Source organism: Chelonia mydas, chromosome 4, assembly GCF_015237465.2.
Source record: "Chelonia mydas isolate rCheMyd1 chromosome 4, rCheMyd1.pri.v2, whole genome shotgun sequence".
NCBI classification, from domain to species: domain Eukaryota; kingdom Metazoa; phylum Chordata; order Testudines; family Cheloniidae; genus Chelonia; species Chelonia mydas.
The window spans coordinates 138,621,667-138,646,178 of NC_057852.1; the positions used below are offsets into that span (position 1 = coordinate 138,621,667).

Genomic DNA, 24,512 nt, shown 5'->3' on the forward strand with positions numbered 1-24,512 from the left:
CCCCACACAACCATCCCCCAACCAATTCCCTCTTCCTCTCCTGGCAGCCACTCACCCACGCTGTTCTTTCCGGCCAGAAATGTAACCTTGGCGCTTGCCAAGGTCAATAGCTCTTGCTGGCCAGCTGGCTCGGGGTGCCCACGCACTGGGCAGCCTGTCTCGTTCCCCAAGGTGTTTTTCCCTACCGCACAGCTCCTCCTTGCTTCTTCCACTGTCTGCCACACATGAGCCTACCCTATGTGGGGGATGCCCTGTACCCACCCACAGCCCCAAGCTACTGGTAATGCCAAACACTGGTAATGAGGACATCACAAGTGCAGACCCCGAGGTCTAGAACAGCAAGGCCTGAATGTCCCGTGTCTCCCGCTTAGATCCTGGAGCAGGAGGGAGAGAGAAGCAGCAGGGGGAGGGAGGAGGGAACTCAATGAGCGACCTTAACATTTCCTGGGGAAGCAGCCACTTCCCTCGCCTTCCATCCCACGCACTCTCCCTGGCACTGGGACAATCTGGAGATCAGCCAAACCCGGGTGAGTGGAACAGCACATGGAGGTGAAGACGGCGCGGGGGCGGCCTGTGCATGGTGGGGGGTAAGATAAGCACGTATGGGGCCAAAGAAGAGTCTCTCCCAACTGGTCTGGGGCCAAAGACCAGTCGCTTTCCCATCAGCTTGTTAAAGGAGAGACACTTGACTTGGACGCTTGCTGCTCAGCCTGCTCTTCCAATCTCTACATACAAACCCTCCAGAAGCTCATTCTAGGCTCCCAGGGTGAGCCCTTCAACTGTGGGGAGGATCCACTGTGTTCTCCATGCAGCACAACGGAGCCGAATCCCAGCTCAGCCCTAGCTCTAGAGCTGCGAGCAACGCCTCCACAGTCTGAGCTGGACTCTTCCAGAGTCAGAGAGACTGAGGTAGGGGCACCAGGCAGCCAATGCTCTGGTTTCGCAAAAGCCAAATGAAGGAACAGCTGGCCTCAAATGGCAGGAAGTGCCTCCCTTCAGGTGGCTGCTGGGCTAGACAACAGCAGCCCTGCCTAAATGTGGCAACCAAGACGGGAAAGGAACCACTGAGACGACCCGCGCCCTTGGAATATCCTGCATCTGTTAAAGCTGGTTGCAGGCAACTGGAGAGCTATTTTAGCCAGCAAACTGGCCCGTGTGGACTCGCCCAAATTGGTTCCCAGCCCCTGTACGCTTGAAGCTTGACCCTGCTAAGCACCCATAGATTCCAATGAGATCTGGTCTCATAATTCCAGGGGAAGTCCTTTCCAGGCCTCACCTTCTCTCTCTGAATCAGTTCAAAGGCGGCGAGCAGTTCTCCTGCACTTCGGTTCCCCCTAGTGATAGGGTGCCAGGACAGCCTCGGGGAGCGCTCCAAGCTGGGTTTGCAAATGCAGCGGCCCATGAACTCGTCCGCACCCTGAAAGCAACACACTGGCTGTCATGGAGGTCGCGGAGGCCTCGCTCATAGTCCTACTTCTTGGCTTAGATGGCTACCCCGCACCGGTCTCACTTGCTATGGCTAACCCCTTTCATTCCAACATTGGGAGTCAGGGCAAAACATTCATGAGATTGGGTTAAAAAATCATGAGATTTTTAAAAATCCTAAATTTTGGGGCTTTTAAATTTGCCTTCTGGCTTTGGAGCCTTTAGGGGTCATGTTTTTGAGCTTCTCTCTGTAACCATCATGGCTAGAAACTTACATTTTTTAAATGAAAGGTGAAATTCTCACAGAAGCACCTGACTCCAGGAGCTGGCACTTTGAGTAAAATATCACCCACTATCAGCAATGTGCAATAAAATCACAGGAGCTGGCCTGTTAAACTGTCTGCAGGAACTCCCAAGCTAGAAAGTCCATGACCATGGGAACGTGAATGACATTTAGGCTTTGAAAGGGTTTTCTCCCAACATTATTTTGTGGGGGAGTGGAGAGGGAGTGGGTTTCAGGAAGTAAGAAGCGGCAGTGCTGGGCAGTTTTTATGATCTGTATTACAGTAGCACCTAGAGGCCTTAATCAGGAGCAGGGGACACCAATTGTGCTAGGTGCTGTACAAATATAATACAAAAGACAGTCCCTGCCCCTAAAGAGCTTCAGCCCCAATCCTGAAAGGTATTACAATGGAAGTTAAGAGCATCTGGGCCTTCCAGCTTTAACAGCGAGAAGATGTGAGCAGGGTATAGAACTCAAAACAGGGAGAGAAGGGTCACAACAGTTGGAACACAAGGCAGCAATTATTAGTAATATTTAGGCCATGCCAAGAGGCTCTAGCTGAACTCAGGGCCCAACTGTGCAAGGTGCTGTGCAAACACCTAGTGAGAGACAGTCCTTGCCCCCAAAGAGCTTCAGATCTAAACAAAAATAAGGGTGAGAGAAATTAAAAAACCACAATCCCCACTTTGCACAAGGGGCTATAGGGCAAAGAGCACAACGTGCCCAAGGTCACCAGGAACTGAGCCCACATCTCCTGATCCCCAGTCCAGCATGCTAACCACGGACCCAGCCCCCACCCTCGAAGAGCTGCAGAGAGATGAGTAAGAGGCTGCCCTAGCAAAGTACGTCATTGCCCATGAAACATTACAGAAAGAGCGAGTCTCTGGCTGACAGCACACGCAGGTGCAGAGGGACAGAATAACCCATCACTCAGGCCTAGTCAAACACGTACATCTGGGCCCTACTTCCCCATACGGCTCTGGGCTCCATCATGATAGAGAGACAGCCAGGCCAAATTAGAGCGAGTGGCGTTGTGACCCGAAGCATGTGGTCACAGCGCCACTCAAGTTTGGCTCCATTATGACAGGGATGGTCGGGCCAAATCAGGGGGCCCCTCAAATTTGGGCCCAAGGCACATGCCTAGTTTGCCTACGCCTTAATCCAGCCCTGCGGATAGGTCCGCACGGTGCATGATAACGCTTACATAGGTGTCGTGGTCGTAAATCTCCACAACGATGTTGGGGGGGACGTCGGCAACGTTCTGGGGATCCCCGAAGATCTCGACCTCGTAGAAGATGAGAGTCTGGTCCCAGGTGGGATTCAAGGTGTTCTTCACCACCACCGTCTTCTGGCTTTGGTGGAGGAAGGAGACGGTGGCGTACGGATCTGCAGCGAAGGGAGGTGGGGAGTTAGGGAAATCACAGGAGTGTATAAACAGGGCTATGTCTGTCCATACTGGAAACAGGAATGGGAGGAAAGGGCAATACGAGGTTCAACGTGCAGCAAAATCCGTGATGAGCCACTGAGTACTACAGTCTTCTAGAAAGCCCTAGGCTGCTCCCATCTCTCCTGGCTCCACAATGGCCAAAGTGCTGCTGTCCAAGGATCTACTGTATATACTGTAGCACTAGCGCCTCTCACCCAAGGCTCTGAAAGTACTTTACAGGCACCGAGAACTAACCTGAGGCAGTATAGCCCAGCCCAGCGGGTAGGGCACCTGACCGGGCGTGAGGAGACCTGGGCTCTTCCCAGCTCTGCTGCTCACATGAACCTGGGCAAGTCACCACTCTGTGCCTCAGTTTCCCCATCTGTCATGATGGTCACCTTCTTTAGTAAGGTTTCAGAGTAGCAGCCGTGTTAGTCAGTATTCACAAAAAGAAAAGGAAGACTTGTGGCACCTTAGAGACTCACCAATTTATTTGAGCATAAGCTTTCGTGAGCTACAGCTCACTTCATCGGATGCATGCAGTGGAAAATGTAGCTCATGAAAGCTTATGCTCCAATAAACCTGTGAGTCTCTAAGGTGCCACAAGTCCCCCTTTTCTTCTTTAGTAAGGTGCTTTGAGCTCTATGGATGAAAAGTGCTAGGGGATGCTATTATCTAGCTCCAGCGGCTTAATGGCTCTAAGAGTGGCTGCCTATGCTAGGAAGTGCGGGTTCAGGTCCCAGCGGGGTGAGGAGGTTATCAGCAGCTGGTCTGCCGGCGCAGATGTGCGGCTTGGGCTGAGGCCCTGGGCTGGCAGAAGTAAAGACGACGCCTGTGTTACGTGGAAGCTCAGATGACCCTAAGGTTCCCTTCTGGCCTTAAAATTGACAAGACATTAATGCTGGCTATGAAGCTAGAGGTTGTTCTGCGTCTCTCCTCCAGTACATCAGGGCTTATAACCCTTTAGCAAAGTGGCGAGTCAGACTGCAGCCGCCACGTGGGTAAGCAGAACAGTCACTAGCTCCCGCGTGGACATGGAGGGGAACACGTGTCTCACGGAGACTGGGTAAATTGGCACAGGCTAAGATGGAGGCAGTTCTGCCTTCATTGCTGGGTGGCTGGCCAGCAGCAGCCACTCTCCAGCCGCCCAGGTCTGAAGGCAGGGCCACCGCCAGCAGCAGTGCAGAAGTAAGGGTGGCCTGGCATAGTTACTTAGCTCTGGAAGGATCTGCACTGATGCCGCAAAAGCTATGTCCAGTACCAAGAGTGGTGGTGTGGGGCTTGTCACAGCCTGAAATATTTTCAAAAGGAGGCCCAGCAAAAAAAGTTTGAGTTCCCCAGGCTAAGCTCCTAGACTTTCAGAGCACTGACTTTCTTCTTGGAATGGGCCCCAAAAAGGGGCAGAAGATACCTCGGCTGAGCATGCAGGCAACAGACCCTCTAGCATACGGCCTCACCCCTTTTGCCTAGTGCAGTGCATTGTTGAGATCAGGTGTGAAGACAAGTCCCACTGTAACCTGCACCCTTAGCTTGCTGGACTGGGAGAAGGAGCTAAGGAGTGCCTAGTGGGCCAGACAGCAAGCAAGGCAATTAACACCTGAAACATGTTATTTGTCACCACTGTAGCATCATCCCTCCCAAGCAGCTTCACAAAGTCCATATTCCAAACTTTCCCCCTGAAATGCAGCCAGCTCTGGGGAAATGCCTCCCAATCATCAACAGTGCCATGGGAATACAACAGGGAAGAGTATTTTGGCCAAGGGCACCCTGATGGATGGAAAATTTGCCAAAGGATTCTCAGGGCAGGACGAGTGCCTTTTAAGGTCTCACCTGTAAGACCTTAGAGCAAACGTTATCATTCATTATCTGGTAGCACCAAGAGATCCCAGCCAGGGGCCAGGGCCCCATTGTGCTTGACCATGCGTACAACAAAAAAGACAGCCTCAGCCCCGAAAAGCTCATGCTCTAACTTTCTTGCAAATCAATTTATCTACCTCAAAAGGACTGAGTAAGCACCCCAGTGAATCCAACCCAGAGAGGCAGGGAGCGATGGCTTTCTAAGCCCACGGCTTCACCCACCAGAAAACTGGGGGCTGATTAAGCAGCGTTGTTTGTACTGTACTCTCTCTCCCGCACGCTCCTTAGTACTGCCCCGCCTTTGTTGAATTCCCAACTGATGCAGCTGTGTTTAATGAGCTGGGCTGTTTGGGATGCCACGGGCTACACTACAGCATGGACAGAACCTTTTCCACTTGTGCACTTTTTTCCAGGACAAGGAAGGCAGCAGAATCCATTACAATAAACAAAAAACCATGTGTTTGGGCCTGGGTTTAAAAAAAAAGCAGGAGGGGGGGGAATTGTCTTTATAAAGCCCTTTTGTTTGGACCCTTGTGTGTGTGGCAGGGTTTATTTTTGTAACTGTGTAAAGTGCCTTTAATGAACTCTGCTTTGTTAAAGCAAGTGAGATCATAAGTCCGCATTGTAACATTTTGTTGCTCCTGTTGTCTTTGGCTGCGTTTTTCCTAAGGAAGGGACTCCCTCTCTCCCCAGCCAATCAGGAGACATGAAATCACCCCTCTCAAAGCCAGTCTGAGTTTTATTTTAAACAACAAACTCATTGTGGAGGCAGAGAGGAGAAAAGATTTGGGTGGACTCCGACACTATTTGATTGTTCACTCTTTCCCACCTCTTCCCTCCTGTTTCAAAATAAAGGGTGAAATAACACCGAAGATCCCCACCCTTCCCCCTACCAGAGTCAAAAAGCTGCCAAAGAAATAGAAGGAATATGTTGGTGGCTCAGTGCGGGGCTACCACAGCCTTCTGGCTTCTAAAGCTGCTAGGGAACCCGGTTCTGTGTTTTAATACAAAGGCAGTGAGTGTCTCTTGTCTAATGGTGAGCACTGGGGACTGGGTGTCATGACTCCTGAGTTCTATTTCCACTCTACTGTTGCACATGCTCAGTCAGATGGAATCTTCAGAGAATTCAGCTGCCAAACTCTAACAAGTCTCCACTGAGCATGTGCAAACAGAGACTTATAGCTCAGCCATATTTGGGTGTATGATCACAGAGATGGCCGACAGCACAGCCCTGACACCAGGACGATCCCCTGGCAAATCTCAAGTCCTTGCCCCAAAACATGGGAGCATCTCAATGAAATGATCATGAAAAAAAACCCTGTAACATGTCTCTTTCCCCAGCCTCGTTCTGGAAAAAAAAAATTTTTGCAGAAACTTTAAAAAAAAAAAAATTCAGCCTGAGGCATGGAAAATTTCAGCCAAAACTGTTATGATTTGGCAAATTTATAAGAAACTGAAAACAGGGCCTTGTAATGGGAAGTGTTGGGCAACTTTAATGATAGACAGTGCTACCAGCTCCACTGAGAATACAGACAAGTGTTTATTATCACATAAAATGCTCCATATTTCTCGGGATATAAAACACCACTCACCTCGTTTCTAGTTGGGATGAAATCCTTCATGGTAGGCACATTTTAGTACAATTAAAAAGACAGGATACAGATGCTCTTAATCCCATGAAAATCTGGTTTGAGTCCCAGCTCCTTTAAGAAAAACACCCCTAGCCTTTCAATTCCCGCACCTCCTTTCCAAAGTTTCCAGGGTGGACAGACTGCTCTGATTTAGTGTTTGGTAGTAAAAATAAATACTAAAGATTTTATAGATGTGCCAGTGTCAGGTATTTTCTTTTCCAACTGGCTTTTCACTCAATTCTTTCATTCACAATAAACACGACGTGAGCCGGGCCTCCCCCTTCAGAGAGGTTCTTTGGTTCACAACAAGCCCAGGAGCTTAAACTCCCTGTTTCTTTGTTGGAAGGAAGAGGAGGATGGTCGGAGGGAAGGGAGCAGAGGAGGGATTCAGGGGTTAAGTGGGGAATGGAAAAAGTGATGTTCTTTCTTCATCCCACTCCAATCTGAGCTTAATTTGTACAGTCGCTGGTGTTTTGTTAACATTAAAGTTCCCAGGCCAGACTTCCAGAAGGAATTCCCTTTCAGATCTCCCTCAACGCTATTAAACAAACAAAAAGAAAGAAAGAAAAAGAAAAAGGAAGATGGACGGAGGAGGAGAAAGCCGAGATACCAATATCTCTGCCTGTTATGAAAGATGGGGCCTACAGGTTGCCAACTCTCCAGGACTGGCCTGGAGTCTTCAGATGATGTCACGTGATGAAATCTCCAGGAATATGTCCAACCTGAACTGGCAACCCTAGACCTAGTGCAGCTCTCACATGATACATTAACAAAAAGGGCATGGCACCTCTCTGGAGAGATCATCGGCAGGTCTCGGGTTGGCATCAGCAGCTGCTAGGGGCTTGTTTCCACGCTCTATTAAACCCCTTTTGAATGAACACCCCCCTTGAGGGGCAGGCTGCCTGCATGTGCTCTGGGGTCTCTGACAGGATTAGATGTGCTCTGTTAGCATCCTGCGCCTCCTTCTCCCCTCCTCATTCTTCTCATGCAGCCATAATGGCACTGGAGTCATTTCCAACCCACAGTGGGTTATGGGCGAGGGGAATCAGAGCCCTGCTCTACAGATGCACAGAGTCATCTGCTCCTGTTTACACCACTGTAAATCCAGCCAGTCCAATTAATGCAGGTGTCACAGGGCAGGCTCTCTCCCACTCTGGGGTCCCTTAGAGTCTTGGACGCTTCTTGCTTGTCAACACCTCTGGGTGTTTTGTTTTATTGATGTTACCACCACCAAATTCCCATCACAATCCCTGTGCAACATGTCTACCTACCGTGTCCTTCAACCCTCAGCCCTTCCTCCAGGAAGTGGGAGCGTTCTTTGCAGCCAGAGACCTAGCCTCCAACAGCCTCTGTTAGCACCCCCTCCCGTTGCATATCCTTCCTGTGCTTTTAACTAGCCTCCCCAGCTGGTGGGATAATTAGCTCATCAATGCCAAGTCTGCTTAGGCAATTAAGTACTCTCCACCTCCATCAAGCCTTTCCTGGTGGACTTAATTATTGCAGACGTGGTCAGCGTGCTGGGTCAGCTACTGGCTCTCAGCACTCTGTCCCACAGGGGTAAATAAAATGAGAATTTGGCAAATTGCTGAGTGCAACTCGCTGCTGAGAGGCTGATACAAAGGGCCGGGTTGTGATCTCTGTTACCTTGGTGGTAACTCGACTGAAGCTAATTGAATTTCTCTGGATTTGCACTGGCCAGCATCTCTGAGAACAGCATTTGGTCCCCGGGGCACCCTGGAGAGGCTTCCTGCTACCAGACAGTTGGCTGGTTCACTCAGAAGCTACTCCAACGTCAGCTGTAGGCGTCTTGACAGCCTCCTCAGCAGGATGACGCCGAGAGACGCTTACATATGGGAATCTTGTTCTCTCTGCACCACTCCGATGTTGCTTTTGGTGTGGTGATAACCAGGGGCTGCATGCGCCCAGCTCAACTGTTCTCCTAACTCTTCCTCTGTCACCAGTCCCTGGTTTTACCTCTCCTCCCCTCTCACTGTTCGTGGCCTCAGTGACAGCTTGTGGCAGTGAGTTCCACCATCTAATTATACCCTGTGGGGGGTCAGTATCATTTCTCCTGTCTTACAGATGGGGTGTGCTGAGCCATAGAGAGGGTAAGTGACTTACCTGAGGTTATGCAGTACCTATGTGGCAGCACTGGACTCAGACCTCTGGGAAAAAGTCCAAAGAGCCATGGTCTCTGCTTCTGCTGGGATCATCTGAGATGGGAGTTTGTGGTCTGTTCAAAAGAACTCCGAGACCCACGAAACTCCTCTCAGACCATCCAGTGGGAGAGACTTAGGCTTGCCACAGACGTTGGCCAGATCCACATGAGAGACAGAAAGGCTCCAACCTCCATTACCTAACCTCCGATGACTGCATCCCTGTCAGCCCTCCCAGACAAAGGAGCCCCCCAGTGGGCATTCCACATTCAGATTCTGAAGCTAGCTCTAAGCCTTGAGCAAGCTGGAGGAATGTCCATGCCATTACTGCACATGCCACGCTCTCTCCTTCCTCTGCAGAAAGACATTGAAAATGGGAGAAAGTGGGTGTCCGCGGCAGCACAATGAAGGGATCCATGCATGGTCTCTCCATTAATCTCAGTGCTGTGTTCACTCTGAAACTGAAAAACAGCCACCTAAATGCCCACAGTGTGAACTGTTATTGATCAGTTTAAGGAAGGCGCAGGCAATGGGCTCCTTCAGTCAAATGCCCTGCTGCTTTGTCATAGCTGTGGCTCTCAGCCACATGGACTCAGCCAGAGAAGGACCCTGAAGACTTCCCTTGTAACTTACCCAGTCTGCTGCTCTGCTCTTCTTCAATAGTTGATTATTACTGCATATAGGACATCCCAGCTGAGAGTCCCAAAATATGTGGCAAGCATCACATGGGAATCACCAGACTGGATCAGCCCTGAGGTCCATCTGCTCCAGTATCCCATCTCTGACAGTGGCCAGCAGCAGATGCTGCAGAGGAATGTGTGACTAAACTCACTGTAGCAGATGTAGGATCACCTGTCCCCCATGAAGGCCTCATATTGATCCCTAATAGATAGAGACCAGCAGGATCCTGAAGCAGCAGGATTTCAAAAAAACTGGCATCAACTGTTATACTCTGGATGGTCTTGTTATCCATATAAATGTCCAGTCTCTCGTGGAGTCTTGCTACATGACATCCAGTAGCAGTGAGTTCCATCATCTAATTGTGCCTCACCAGACCCTAGGGGTAGGTCAGTTCATTATTCCCATTTTACAGATGGGTGAGCTCAGCAACAAAGGCGGGAAGTGACTTGCCCAAGGTCACACAGCAGACACATAATAAAGCTGGGGAGAGAAACAGGCATCCTGACCCCCAGTTCCTACTTCTAACCATTAGACAACACTCCCCCCGCCTACAACTAGGCCTGGAACACAGGAATTGTGACCCTCATACCCTCCGCTCTAAACTTTAGATCATACTCTTCAAGGTAGGCAGAACCTGTGGTGTGGTGATAGAGCTCCTAACTGCAGTGGAGAACTTAATAACATAGAAGTTTCTTGGTCAGGATGTTCTCTAGCCGCTGCTGAAAGCATGGCTCTCTGTGTTTATATCTTCACATGACATAGAGTTAAAAGTGAGGGAATCCCTCTCTCTAAATAAGGAATAAAGGAAAGGAAAGAGGCCCCCAGGGTGGTGAGCGAGTGAGGAAAGTGGAAAGCCAGGGAGGAGGCCTGTGAAAGCTGCAGTAGGAAGGAGGCAGAGCCCTGTCTCAGCGCAGCAATGGAGTCCATAGCGCAAATGGTGCCGCTAGAGACGTTTGATTTTGCGGGATGTTTTGATCCTTGCTGGATCCGTAGATCTGAGTGATTCCAGGTGGCTTCTGGTTTAACAGAGAAAGCACAAGGACACCAGGTAAATGCTCTGATATTTGCCAAGGGTGATGCTGCTGTCCTATGTACCTTACCTCTCACTGGTGAGAAAAAGAAAGAATACTCCAAAGTGAAAGGCTTTTGATGCCCATTTCTTAGGCAGAGAGAATATTACATATGAAAGGGCCAAATTTATAGGAGGTGCCAGGAAGAAGGGGAAACAGCTGAGATTTTTATTCCTGCAGTTCATAGTCTTGCTGAACATTGCAAATATGGAATGTGACAATAAGAACTACTAAGAGACAGGATAGTTGTTGGTATAAGAGATATCAGTTTACCTGCACAGCTTCAGTTAGACCCAGATCTCACAGTAGCAAAAGCTATAGCAAAAGTGAGACTGCAAGAAACCATAAGGAACAGCAGTGTGACTCACAAGCTAGCAGCCTGGCGGGGACGGGACGGGACTGCATCAAATAATATTGACACAGGAAAGAGAAAAGACCCAAACGTGAAAGGAGCAGTCAGACCGAATTTACAACCTAAGAACAGTGCACAAGTAGAGAGTGGGAGAGCAAAGACCCTTAGTAGGAGGGTAGCTTGGAAAAGCTGTGGAAGGTGTGGCAAGACACTAAGCCATAGCTGGCAACAATGGCCTGCTAAACAGATGGAATATGGGAGAGGCCACAAAATGGGACAATATACAGGTTATCAAGAGTAGTGGGAACAATTTAAGAGGGAAATGCTATTATCAGATGACGAATCCCTAATTCTGAGACTATATCCTCAATAGAGCAGGCAACACCTTGGTGCACAAGCATGACTCTAAATGGTTGAAGCCTTAAATTCAAAATTGATACTTGGGCAGCAGTCACTGAAATTCCAAAAAAAATTATAACCGATCCCGGGATGAAGAAGATCTGCAAAGACTAAATAAGATTCTATGTGGGGCGAGTAACATTACATTGGATGGTTGAGGCCAATTCCTTGAGAAACTGGAGAAAGGATGGAAAGTTCTTCAACAAATAATATATATAATACAAGGACTGACAACACCCCTAAAGCCAAATTCAGGGAAGGCATTACTCACCTAACCCAAATACAAAGATATTTCTGCTGGAAAGAGACTCCTGGGCATCACAAATCATTGTGGGGAAACTCTTACCAAGTATAACTCATTTAACAAAATCCTTAAGGGATCTCCTGAAAGGTCACAATATGTAGATCTAGGGGAGCACAAAACAAAATGCATTTCATAAAATAAAAGAACTATTGACAACTCCACCTGTTTTGGCACAATATTTGGTCAAGTATCCAACCATAGTAGCAGAGGATAAATACCGGAGAGGGAGAGGAATTATTTAAGCTCAGTACCAATGTGGACACAAGAACAAATGGATATAAACTGGCCACCAGGAAGTTTAGACTAGAAATTAGACGAAGGTTTCTAGCCATCAGAGGAGTGAAGTTTTGGAACAGCCTTCCAAGGGAAGGAGTGGGGGCAAAAGATCTAACTGGCTTTAAGATTAAACTCGATAAGTTTATGGAGGATATGTATGATGGGATAACGTGGTTTTGGTAATTAAATATTCATGGTAAATAGGCCCAATGGCCTGTGATGGGATATTAGATGGGGTGGGATCTGAGTTACCAAGGAAAGGATTTTCTGTAGTATCTGGCTGATGAATCTTGCCCATATGCTCAAGGTTTAGCTGATCGCCATATTTGGGGTTGGGAAGGAATTTTCCTCCAGGGCAGATTGGAAGAGGCCCTGGAGGTTTTTCGCCTTCCTCTGTAGCATGGGGCACGGGTCACTTGCTGGAGGATTCTCTGCTCCTTGAAGTCTTTAAACCACGACTTGAGGACTTCAATAGCACAGACATAGGTGAGAGGTTTTTTGCAGGAGTTGGTGGGTGAAATTCTGTGGCCTGCGTTGTGCCGGAGGTCAGACTAGATGATCATAATGGTCCCTTCTGACCTAAATATCTATGAATCTATGAATTTATGGATGCATCTTCGTATGGTTCAGGAGAAGTGCGCACCCAGCCAGAAGGAGATCAGAGACCTGGTGCATTAATACCAAGAAGTGTCACAGAAACTGAGCAGCGGTAGAAAAGGAACTCTAGCAGTCACTTGGGCCGTGAACGGCTCAGTGCCTACCTGTTTGGCTTGAATTTTAATACTGAAACAGACCACAAATGCTTAGTTGCATTATTGAGTTCAAAACAACTGGATGACCTTCCACCTAGGATTCAAAGATTTTGACTATGGCTGATTCAATTTTCTCTCAATGCTGAACACAGATCAGGGAAAGCATTCAGAGAGGCAGACTTTCTACCTAGAGCCCCAGATGTGCAGCCACCAATGGAAGAGGAAAAGGCTTTAGAGAAAGGTGACAAAGTCTAAACTGACCTTTTTCTGGCAGCAATTCCAGCATCTGCCAGCAGACTTCAGCAAATTAGAAGTGAACAACTAAAGGACGAGACCTGCCAGAAACTGACTCACCTCTGCCAAAGAGGGTGGGGTTGAAGAAGTCAACTGCCAACAGACCTGCTACCATATTGGCAGAATAAAAATGACCTTCACATGACCAATGGCCTGCTTCTGCAAGGATGGTGCATTCTTATCCCCACAGTATTTCAGAAAGTGATGCTCTCCAAATCCGTGAGGGACAACAAGGTATAAACAAATCCAGGGCAAGACCCCAAGAATCCATATGGTGGCCCAGTCTGAGTAGGCAAATTAAGACCTTAGTAGAGGGCTGCAAGGGCAAGATATGTAACAAGAGCGGGAAACAATCACCCTGACTGCTACTCTCCACAGAACTACCTGACAGACCTTGTGTAAGCGTGGGAATAGTCCCGCTATTGTGAGGAACTTTCCTGGCTTCTGCACTACCCCGGTGAAGTGGGCTAGCAAAAGGATCTGAGTCCTCGCTCCCACTTCCTTTACCCAGTGGCCTCCCTGTCCTGGAGGACTCCCCTTTCACTCTCCTGTCTGGCAGAGTCCTTGTAATCCCAACAAGGCTGGGCCCAGGATTCCTGGGGGGCTCGACCCCCAACCCTGCTGTGGTCACCGAGGACAGGGGCCAGGGTGTCCCCACTCCGGGGTACTCTCTCTGCACTGGGCACTTCTCTGACCCACTGACCATTACATACAACTTAAAGCAAATGCAAGTTATTTAATCAACAACTAATTTTAAAAAGAATAAGGGAAAATGGGAAAGGTGAAAGGAAACACATCACCCCGCTCTGTGGCAGGGAACATCACAAACGGTGTCCCTGGAATGTCCGGGCAGTTCACAGTCTGCTCCTTGTAAGTCCCAGGCCTTCTTCTCCGGCCCTGGCTGTGCTGTAGGGATGCTGTGGGTCGGACACTCGCTCTGGTGGTGGCCACACGCTCTCAGGCTCTAAGTGGTAGGACCCTTCTTCCCAGTGTCGCCCCCGCTCTGTCGGGGTTATAGTCCAAGCCTGGCCTGCAGAGCCTCTTGGCTGAGGCGTCTCCCTGGGCTGGGCCCGCTGCCCAGGGTCCCCCTCGCTCTCCCCAGCTGCTCACCGCACCCAGCTCGGACTGCTCCAGCACCAGCTCCACCACTCGGTCTCAGCACTGCTGCTGCTCTGCCTCCAGCTCCCTGGGCTGCTTCTCTGGCCGCTCTGGCTCCGGTTGCTGCAGCTCTGCTCCCAGGACAGGTCTGCTCTGCAGGCTGCTTCTGTGACCCTGCTCCCAGCACGGACCTGCTTCCTGGGCTGCTTCTCTGGCCCCTCTGGCTCCGGTTGCTGCAGCTCTGCTCCCAGGACAGGTCTGCTCTGCAGGCTGCTTCTGTGACCCTGCTCCCAGCACAGACCTGCTTCCTGGGCTGCTTTTCTGGCCCCTCTGGCTCTGGTTGCTGCAGCTTTCTTCCCATGGCAAGTCTGCTCTCTCTGGGCTGTGCCTTTGGCTTTGGGGCTGCAGCTCTGCTCCCGGACAGGGGCTGCTCTCTCTGGATCTGGCCCAGCTCTGCTCCCCACCTCAGCTTGGGCTCTGCTTTCTCCTTAGCTCGGCCCCACTCGGTCTGACCCAAGCAAGTCCAGCTTACACGAAGGACGGGACCTCCCTGGCCTCCTGACTCCCTGATTAGCCTGCCCGCCCTGTCATTCAGGCTGACCTGGAGCATTGGCCTCTCCCCATTGTTCCTAGGAGCTGTCAGCCTCAGGGTCCTGGTTCCCCATCGACCCTTCCCCCTTTTTAGTACTGGGAGCTAGAAACTAAAACACCCCCACTGAATGTGAGTAAGGGGGCAACAGCCCCCTTACACTTGGCAGCAACTAGCCAGAGATTTGTTTTTCTGTAAAGGACAAACATACGTAATTGTAGTTGATTACTTCTCCAGATATATTGACTTGGCTATACTTACACAGACCTCATTGGCACAGGTCATCCAGAAACTAACGTCAATGTTTGCAAGACATGGAGTTTCTGAAGTCCTTATATCTGATCACAGGCCTCAGTTTATCTCTGAAACATTCCTAGAATTTGCAGAGAACTTGGATTTTGAACTTCACACTAGTAGTGCATATTACCCCCAGAGCAATGGGGAGGTGGAGAGAGCAGGACAGACTTTAAAAGGATGTTTGCAAAAATCAGTGGACCTGTATAAAGCACTCCTGGTATATCAGCCAACACCGCTTGCGTCTGAGCTATCTCCAGCAGAACTTCTAATGGGAAGATGAGTAAGGGCATCTTCACCTGTGGCACCACTACAGCTTAGCCCTAAGTGGCCCGATCTGAAGGAATTTTGAAAACTGGGGGCGGAAATAAAAATGTGTCAATCACAAAACTTCAGTGTTCCACACAGAACAAAAGCGCTGCTTGAACTGAGAGCAGGACACAAAGTTTGGCTGAAAAGCTCTCAGACATTTGGAGCTGTTTAGAACTTGGCAGACACTCCCAGTTCCTACCTAGTGGAGACTCCAAAAGAACTTCGGATTCTTCAATATTTCCCAACACAATAAAGAAGGGATCTGGGACCTACACTGTCCGGAAGTGAGCCCTGTCCACAGGGAACTTTATGCACAATCTCAATACAAGTGGGTAAATGCTCTGGAAGATTGATCAGAGCCCCGCAAAGACTTGATCTTTAGAACACTGCTCCGGACCAAGTAAATGCCATTGATAAGGGGACATGGTAGTGTAAATAGTTTAAAGGAATCTAATGTTTACTTTGGACTCTTGTGTGCATATACTTTGGTTTATAATTTAAGTTTCAATCGTTTATTATAAAGCACGGGAGGTGTGAAGTGGTTACAGAGTTCCTGGTCTTGTACAGTTACCGGAGACGATCAGGATGCGTTGCAGCGGGGAGCTTAAACATAGGAACTTCCTGATTAGGGAGTTCTCTCCTTGCTGCTTGCATGGCTCTTTGTGCCTCACATTACAGAGCCATACTAGATCACAGGATGTGGGAAGCCTAAGAGAGGAGCACCCAAATCAGAGCATCATTTAGACCGGGAAGGATCAAGTGTAAAGCAATATCGGTGCAGAAATGCTCGTTATCTGCCCTGTATCCTTTCATTTCCTCCATGCACATCAGGGGAGCCTGACACTTATTACTGGTCAGTGCAGAGAGGACTATCACCAGCTCTCGGTCTTATCTGCGTTCACATGTAGACTCTTATGCACACTGGTGCGGCGCACGCACAGGGACTGGCAGAATCAAGGTAGCACACTGCTTTAAACATCCCTGTCTTCGTTTCTTTTTAAAACCACCGAGCTCTCTGCTCTCCAGCTGTGCCACAGGCTTTCAACATAAGTCTGCATCTGTGAGCAGGGACCATTAGCAAAGCAAAAGCGACATGATTCAGGAGTGACCCAGGTCGACTGTGGTTTCTGGCTGCTTTCTCACAGAAGATTCTTGAAAGTCTGACTCCTTCTCTGATGGGAATCAGGCTACTCCCTCCTGTTTCCTTGGGAAAACCTCCTGCATCTGTCTTCTGTTGCTCAGCAGCACAAACCCCTTTTATTTCAATCTGTACCAACAATTACCCATAGAGCACTGAAGGCTGCCTTATGGATCCCTGGTCTAAGCTACCGTGCTAACTTGGAATTAAATTGTGTGCCCATACGAGCATCTGTGCTTACCTGAAAAACTGTCCTTGTCCATGGCGATCAGATCCCGAGCTTGGTAAATGTAGCAACGCAGGTGGTATCTGCTTCCATCTTTATTGAGAAACGGGGAGAAAAGAGCATTCAGTTCTGCACCGCTGAAGTGCTGAAAAATCTGTGATAATTATACAAGGGGCTTGAATGTTTCCTTGGATCCAGGGTGTCACGCCTTGGGCCTAAGGAAGCCAATCAAGAGTAGCGCCATCCACAGCAATGGAGTTACTCCAGATTTACACCAGAGCAGAATCTGGCCTGCCTATTGTATATTATCTGGTGAATGGTCTAGTCTAGCCTTTGAGTTGTGAAAACCTTTTTTTTGGTCCCACTACAATCGCATGGGAAATGCACCAGCTCCCTGCACTGTCCCGGTGGACTATACACTTACTGGGGCAAAACTTGCCTTAGGAGCTGGGCGGGGTACCTGCAGGGAGCAGAAGGAGGTGCTCCATAGAGGGATCCTCTACCCTAAGGCCTCAGAGTTAGCTACACATCACACACATCTTGCGAGTCGGTGCATCCACCTAGCTGTGGATGTAATGACATAGGTCGCACCCCCATCCGCATTCCCTTTGCTGTTCCCAGCTTTTTCAGCGAACAAAAACGTCCTTCCAGGCACAGGACCCCTGCGTGGCAGAGGATCTGTCGTGAACATTCCAGTAGGGGGCACCATAGCAGCACTTCACTGAACAACTCGGCAGATGTTCATAGATTCAAAGGCCTCTTGGTAAGCTGTTCCAACTTGTTTATTATCCTCAATGTTATAAATTTACATCTTATTTCCAGTCTGAATTTGTCTAGCTTCAACTTCCAACCATTGGACCATGTTAGACCTTTGTCTGCTAGACTTGAAGAGCCCATTGTTAAACATTTGCTACCCATGCAGGAACTTATAGAGTGTGATCAAGTCACCCCATAACCTTCTCTTTATTAAGCTAAATAGTTTGAGCTCTTTGAGTCTATCACCATAAGGCATGTTTCTAATCCTTTAATCATTCTCGTGACTCTTCTCTGAACTCTTTCCAGTTCATCGACACCCTTTAGTTGTGGGCACCAGAGCTGGACACAGGATTCCAGCAGCAGTTGCCAAATACAGAGGTAATATAATCACTCTACTTCTATACAAGATTACCCTGTTTACACACCCAAGGATCGCGTTGGCCCTTTGGTCACAGCGTTGCACTAGGAGCTCATGTTCAGCTGACAGGAAACTTTTTTGAAATCTCAAAATTTTTCCCAGTTTCCCACCTAGATCCACTTTCAGCATCTTCACAGCAAGCTTTAGGATCACAGAAGCATAGAAATGTCGGGCTGGAAGGGACCTCGAGGAGTCATCTAGCCCAGCCTCCTGTGCTGAGGCAGGACCAAATAAACCTAAAGCATGCCTGACAGCTGTTTGTCTAATCTGTTCTTTAAAACCTTTGACGATGGGGATTCAACAACCTCCCTTGGAAGTCTTGCTGTCATGATGAATATCTAGCCTCATCTATACTACAGATGCTAACAGCTACACCAGCAGAGCCCCCTAGTGCACACACAGTGTATGCTGACAGGAAGAGTTTTTCTGCCAGCAGAATACCCCACCACACTGAGGGACATTCTCTGCGCTGACAGAAGCACTCTTCTGTTGACATAATTGGGGTTGAGATTTCCTGGAATCTATGTCACCAGAGTGTGAGTGGGTTTTTTAACACCCCTGACTGACATAGCTGTGCCAGTGTAGTGTAGACCTGGCCCTAGGCACCTTTTTAAAATGTGGATCCTGGTCTTATTAGCCCTTATATAAACAAATCTACATTCAATCCCAGCCTCTTCCTTTTGGTCTGCTTTCTCTGGTGCCTCGACTCATCCTGACAGCGGGTGAGCCCCCAGGGAGCAGATATTACAAGGTTTTCATCAGTGGCAAAAAAACACCACAAAAACAAAAATTGCCATCCGCACCTCAATATTGTACACCATGGAAAGAGGATCTCGTTTAGACAAACATGTGATACACCAGCATGTTGAACACACCTACGTCAAGGCCCAATCAAGACTGCTGCATTGCTCTACTCAGGATGGAAATGAGCTGAACCTTCAGGTACTGGGGAATGGACGTGAGGTAAACTGGGGTATTTACACCTAGGGTGAAATTCACCCCTGTGCAGAGAGACAAGCACAAACCCCAGGCACCCTCTGGGCTTCACTGGATCTCAGGTGGTGCCCGGGCCTTGGGAATTTCACCCCTACATCCTAGATGACTTACAGTCAAATATGCAGGAGATGGTGGGTCTGTTTACGCCGAAGCTCAAGGTCGAAACCGATTTTCCATCATCGCTCTTGTCGTCTGTCACGCCCCCCTGAAGGAGAAATAGACGTAACATGAGTCCCGCAGAGCCCAGCTTTTGAATAACCCTCTTTTGGACGCAGGGCCATCCCTAGGGGGGTGCGGGGCCTGGGACATAGGCACTGAGTTTCTAATCTGCCGGGGGAGGGGGGGGGGGGGGGGGGGCTCCCCACTGGCTCCGCCCAGGCCCCACCCCCACTCCACCACTTCCCCCAAGGCCCCACCCCTGCCCTGCTTCTTCCCACCCGGACTCTGCCCCGCACCTTCCCGCTCTCGCCCCACCCTGCCTCTTACCCCCCCACAGTTCCACCCCCTCCCCTGAGCATGCTTGGCCCTCGCTCCTCTCCGCTCCCCAGCACTCCTGACACCACGAAACATCTGATCCACGGCAGGCGGTAGGCGCTGAGAGGGAAGCAGAGGTGCTGATCGGTGGGGCTCGCTGGCGGGCAGGAGGTGCTGAGAGAGGGGGAGGTTCTGGTGGGGGGCTCCTCCTCGTCCCCCCCTCGCCCACCTGCCGCTAGCCGCTCACCTCCCCATTCGCCTCCTCACCTGCCTGCCTCCCCGCCTACCTCCTCACAACTTTATAGAAGTACGAGGCCCCCCAGAGCGCGGGGCAGTCTCCCCAATTCGCCACACCCAAGGGATGGCTCCAGTTGGACGTGACGGTCCGTGACATAAAACAAGGACAGCCACTGCCCAGAAGAGCTTACAGTCCAAATGGGCCATGTGCTGAGAAATGAGCAGTCTAGCCTAGATCCCATCTATCTCAGGTACCGCCCCTCCTTAAGGCAGTATCTTAGTGCTTCATTATTTTTAAGGTATTTAACCTCTCCATGAGGTAAGGCAGTGCTCTTAATCTCATTTTACTGTCACACAGAGAAGCTAAGCAACTTGCACCGAGAAAGACTGAGGAGAAACAAGGACTTAAACCCAGGTCTCCCAACTGCTAGGCTACTGCTCTATGCACCAGACCATCTAATAGAGCAATTGACATAGGACTTGATTAATGAAGAACTAAAGGAAGGTAATATAATTCATGCTAATCAACACGGCTGTATGGAAAACAGATCCTGTCAAACTAACTTGCTATGTTTTTCTGATGAAATTACAAAGTTTGGTTGATAACGGTAACAGCATTGACACAATAACTTAGACTCAACATGAATTGTAAACGGGGAATCATCATCAAGGAGGTGTGTTTCTAATGGGGTCCCCCAGGGATTGGTTCTTGTCCCTACACCATTTAACATGTTTAGCAATGATCTGGAAGAGAACATGAAATCATCACCGATAGAGTTTGCAGAGGACACAAAAATTGGGGAAGTGGTAAATAGTGGGAAGGACATGTTAGTGATACAGAGTGATCTGATCACTTGGTAAGCTGGGTGCAAGGAAACAATATTTGTTTTAATATAGCTAAGTATAAATATAGACATCTAAGAAGTAGGGTTGCCAATTTTCTAATTGCACAAAACCAAACACCCTTACCCTATCCCGCCTGACTCACTCCATCCCCCCTCCCCTCCATCGCTTGCTGTCCCCCACCCTCACTCACTTTCACTGGGCTGCGGCAGGGGTTGGTGTGCAGGAAGGGGTAAAGGCTCTGGCTGGGGGTGCAGGCTCTGCGGTGGGGCCAGAAATGAGGAGTTCAGAGTGCAGGAGGGGGGTCCGGGCTGGGGCAGTGGGTTGGGATGCAGGAGGAGGTGCAGGCTCCAGGAGGGAGTTTGGATGTGGGAGGGGTCTCAGGGCTGGGGCAGGGGGTTGGGGTGTGGGAGGAGGTGCAGGCTCTGGGAGGGGGTTCAGGGCTGGGGCAGGGGGTTGGGGTGCAGGCTCTGGGAGAGAGTTAGGGTACGTGAGGGGGTTACAACCTGGGGCTGGGGGTTGGGGTGCAGGAGTAGGTTTGGGGGGTGGGCTCCAGACGGGTGGTGCTGACCAAAGTCTGGCTGCTTATTTGACTCTACCCAGAACCTTCTTTACTCTAGAAATCAGGCTGGAATCTCTCTCACCCAAATAAGTTTTCTCATCAGGTTTCTGGTGCTTTGTGGCTTAGATTGGGGTTGGTGAACCAAGAGAATAGCATTTCTCCAAGGATTTCTGCTTCCCGCCTCATCGGAGACAATAAACATGAAGATGTATGAAAATGAGAAAATATAATGAACAGAATTGAGTCAAACCTCCAAACAACCTTGTTGTTGGTTCAAATCTCACCCAAACCAGCTGACCCAAAGTTAACATTTGTAACCAGCTGGTGACATACCTACGGCTTCGTTGCTATAATTTAGGGTAGCACTGCTTAGGGGCCTCACCTCAGGTCAGGACCTCACTCTGCTAGACACTACATAGGCGCGTAGTAAGAAAGTGTCATTGCCCCAACAGCTTACAACCTAAATAGACCAGAGGTAGGAAGGAAAATGACTTGCTCAAGGTTCCAGAGCAAGCCAGCGTCAGAGCCAGGAACAGATCCCAGGTCTATTGAGATGCAATCCAACACCTTAGCCCCTGGACCATGCTGCCTCTCTGACTTCCTGCATGTCACTATCCTGCACACTGAGATCACGTCGAACTTGACAGCTAAAGCAGGGATAGAACCCAGATTCTCTTATTTCTGGAGCACCGGCCCCAACCCTTGAGCAAACAGAAAATCGCAGATGGCAGTATAAGGCCTCTGACACACAGATGAGCAGTTCTGACCCCATCCATCAGAGCCCGGTGCATCACAATGTTATTGTACAACCCAGAAAAAAAGCAAAGCACGTAAGCGGCCCTTCAGTCGCATTGTTCTGTTTGAAAGATCTCACAGCACGGGTAGTTAAAGTGTTGCACTAAGTCCCCTTGTGAGTAAAATTAATGGAGTATGAATTTTGTTAATGGTGATACAGATGGTGTCAAATGCATTGAAGTACTCCACTCGCTGCTTGAAAGGATCCTTGCCTAACCTGGGCCAATGCTTTTTCCTCTTCTTGTTTTTGCGTGCGCGCACCAGCCCTTTATCACCTCCTAATTGCCATATGTGACTTGAAATATTTAGTTGCAGGAAAAGGTGCATAAAGATAACTTCCTGGCTAGCATCAATCGGATCCTTAAATATTTCCAATTATCAAATGTTTGGGAAAGACGGGAGGGAGATATTTGAAAATAGGGCTGAGATGGATTTTCCAGAGCCATGGGCCGCCCGGGCCCAAAAATGCGTCAAAGAACTTAGGTGGTCTGCAGAGCCCTTTCTTCTTTCCCAAAAGCTCCAGGGCAGGAATAGTCATTACCAGGGCATTGTCTGCAGATGAAGCGCTGGGGTTTGCGGTGCAACTTATTTACAATAATTAAGTCATGCAGAGTTTTTAAAAGCTTACCTCCTTTTCTTTCCCTTTTACCCCCCACCCCCATCTCTCTCAACCCCTCCTTCCCAGCCTCCCAGCTAGGTTTCCTTAGCGTGGAGAAAAACGCAAAGCCCCAGCCTGTGTCTAAGGAATTTGCTGGGAGCTGAATAGCTCCACAGCTATTTTTATGACCTTTTCACCAAACATGCAGGATGGCCTGGCACGTGTCCTGCTGTTCGAAAGCTAGACGCTGCAAAAGTTCCCAATCCACACAGCGCTGTTGTGCGGCCACACCGGGGAACAGAATCTGCCCCCGGCCCTACTCTGTTCCAGGGACGTAGCAGGCAAGGTCTGCACCAGGGCAGGGGGGAATGGGGAGCCCACGCAGGAAGGGCAAGCTCTGTGCAAATGGCAAAAGAGGTCCCCTGTATCCCAACACAGGGAGGAGTGTTTGGTGTGGCTCAGACAAGGGACACATCCATGGGCCTGATCCAATGGCAAGACACCCTTGAGAACGAATGTGCTTGCTTAGAAAGAGCGGTGTGGTAACTTAACTGTGGGTAACTAGGTTATTATTACCCTCTGAGGAAGGACGGCAAACCCGAGCAGCTGAGGCAGTCTGTGTTGCTGGGAAATTCGTAGTGTAGGCAGGGAACTGTGCAGCCTGGAAAAACCCTGGTTAGGAGGGAGAAAGACACGTGTCTCCACCCAGGAAAGGTGATGGCTGAGGAACCAGAAGCCTGAAAATGGATCCCCTAGCTGGACGACAGAGGGGGAATACAGGTGCTGCTGCTCTGAACCGTGACACAGCAAACTTGTAATCTAATCAAAAAAAGGTATCAAGGTCGGTTGACAGGATCTATTTTATATAAACCCATGTTGATTGGCATTAATTATATTACCCTCCTTTAATTCGTTATTAATCATGCCCATTATCAGCCACTCCATTATCTGGTCTGAGATTGAGGTCAGACTGACAGGCCTATAACTACCCGGGTCGCTCTGTTTACCCTCTTTAAATATTGGCACAACATTAACTTTCTTCCAGTCTTCTGGAACTTCCCTCATGCTCCAAAACTTATTGAAAATCAGCATTAACAGTCCAGTGAGTACCTCAGCCAGCTCTTTTAAAACTCTTGGGTACAAATTAACCAGATCTGCTGATCTTAAAATGTCTAACATTAGTAGCTGCTGTTTAACACCCTCCAAGAGATACTAGTGGAATGGAAAGTGTGTTATCATATGATATGACAACATCATAACAGAAACACTGGAGAATATACTGTAGTTCTGTATGGAACAATGCTATACTGGCCCGAGGCGGGGGACAGCATTGGGTAGGACCCACCAGGCCTTTTCCATCACTAAATTCAAGGGCCTGACCCTCCAGCTTTATTTCAGGTCACACTCCTGTCAACCCTGAAGCCTCATTGCTTCAGACCTGTATAACTCGACTGGAGAGTGGTTCAGGAGAATGCCCTGTAAGGAACAATCCTGCATTGGCTAGGGAGAGAAGGACTGGAATTAGCCCGTTGGCCTTTTCCATCTCTGAATTCCCGGACCCTTGCTGGAGCTTGCAATGGGAGCTGGTTCAGGGCGGTTAGTGGGAAATGATCCTGTATCAGCAGCTATCAGTTGCCCCGTAAAGTGCTGCTGAAAGCGTGTCATCCTCTCTGAATTGCCTTTAAGGGTTAGGAGTGGACGATGCACAGAAAAACAGGTAAAGAGGCAAACAGGTCCCTAGTCCCCCGACTGTCCATCATCCCCGCAGACAACAACAAGCCCAAGCGAACGGCATGTATCATTACTCGTATAACACACTGGTGAGTCGGCCAAGATGGCCAGCTGAGGGCCTTGGCCACTCCGGGCAAGTGTTCTCTTAGCAGAAGAAGCTTATGGGGCAGCTGCCCTCTTTCCCACCCCACCAGAGATTGAAGCAGGCACCTCCCCGTGTCACAGCTGGAGGTGCTGGATTAATGAGTAATATATGGGCCAGGAGGTCTCGTAAGGGATTGTCCCAGCGAGCAGAGTGACCCAAAGGAGGGAAAGTTTTGCCTCTTAAGGAAACAGCTGGCTCTGCCTGCGCTGTGCGAATGTATTTGTCTAAGGCCTTGGCGGAACGTCCTGTTCCTGAGGTGGTTGAGGGGACCTCGTCCCAAGACAAGGGTGGCTGTAGGGAGGGCTCCTGAGAACTGCTGGGAAAGCAGGCCAGGCCCCCCCGAAAAGAGCCCCTTGTGGAGTGGAAAGCAGAGGGGCGAGTCCATCGGCGGGAA

At 49.4% G+C, this 24,512-nt stretch overlaps 1 protein-coding gene across 8 annotated transcripts in view; it reads right to left on the reverse strand.

Moving 5' to 3' along the window:
* The window catches only part of DYSF (dysferlin), a 300,238-nt gene that overhangs the window by 109,078 nt on the left and 166,648 nt on the right, over window positions 1–24,512 (reverse strand). For all 8 annotated transcript variants that reach the window (XM_043544959.1, XM_043544960.1, XM_043544958.1 and 5 more), the window contains 4 exons: window positions 18,845–18,938; window positions 16,579–16,656; window positions 2,913–3,094; window positions 1,277–1,417 (listed from right to left, as the gene is read on the reverse strand). In XM_043544959.1, coding sequence (XP_043400894.1) covers window positions 1,277–1,417; window positions 2,913–3,094; window positions 16,579–16,656; window positions 18,845–18,938 — 495 coding nt within the window. The remainder of the gene's footprint in view (window positions 1–1,276; window positions 1,418–2,912; window positions 3,095–16,578; window positions 16,657–18,844; window positions 18,939–24,512) is intronic.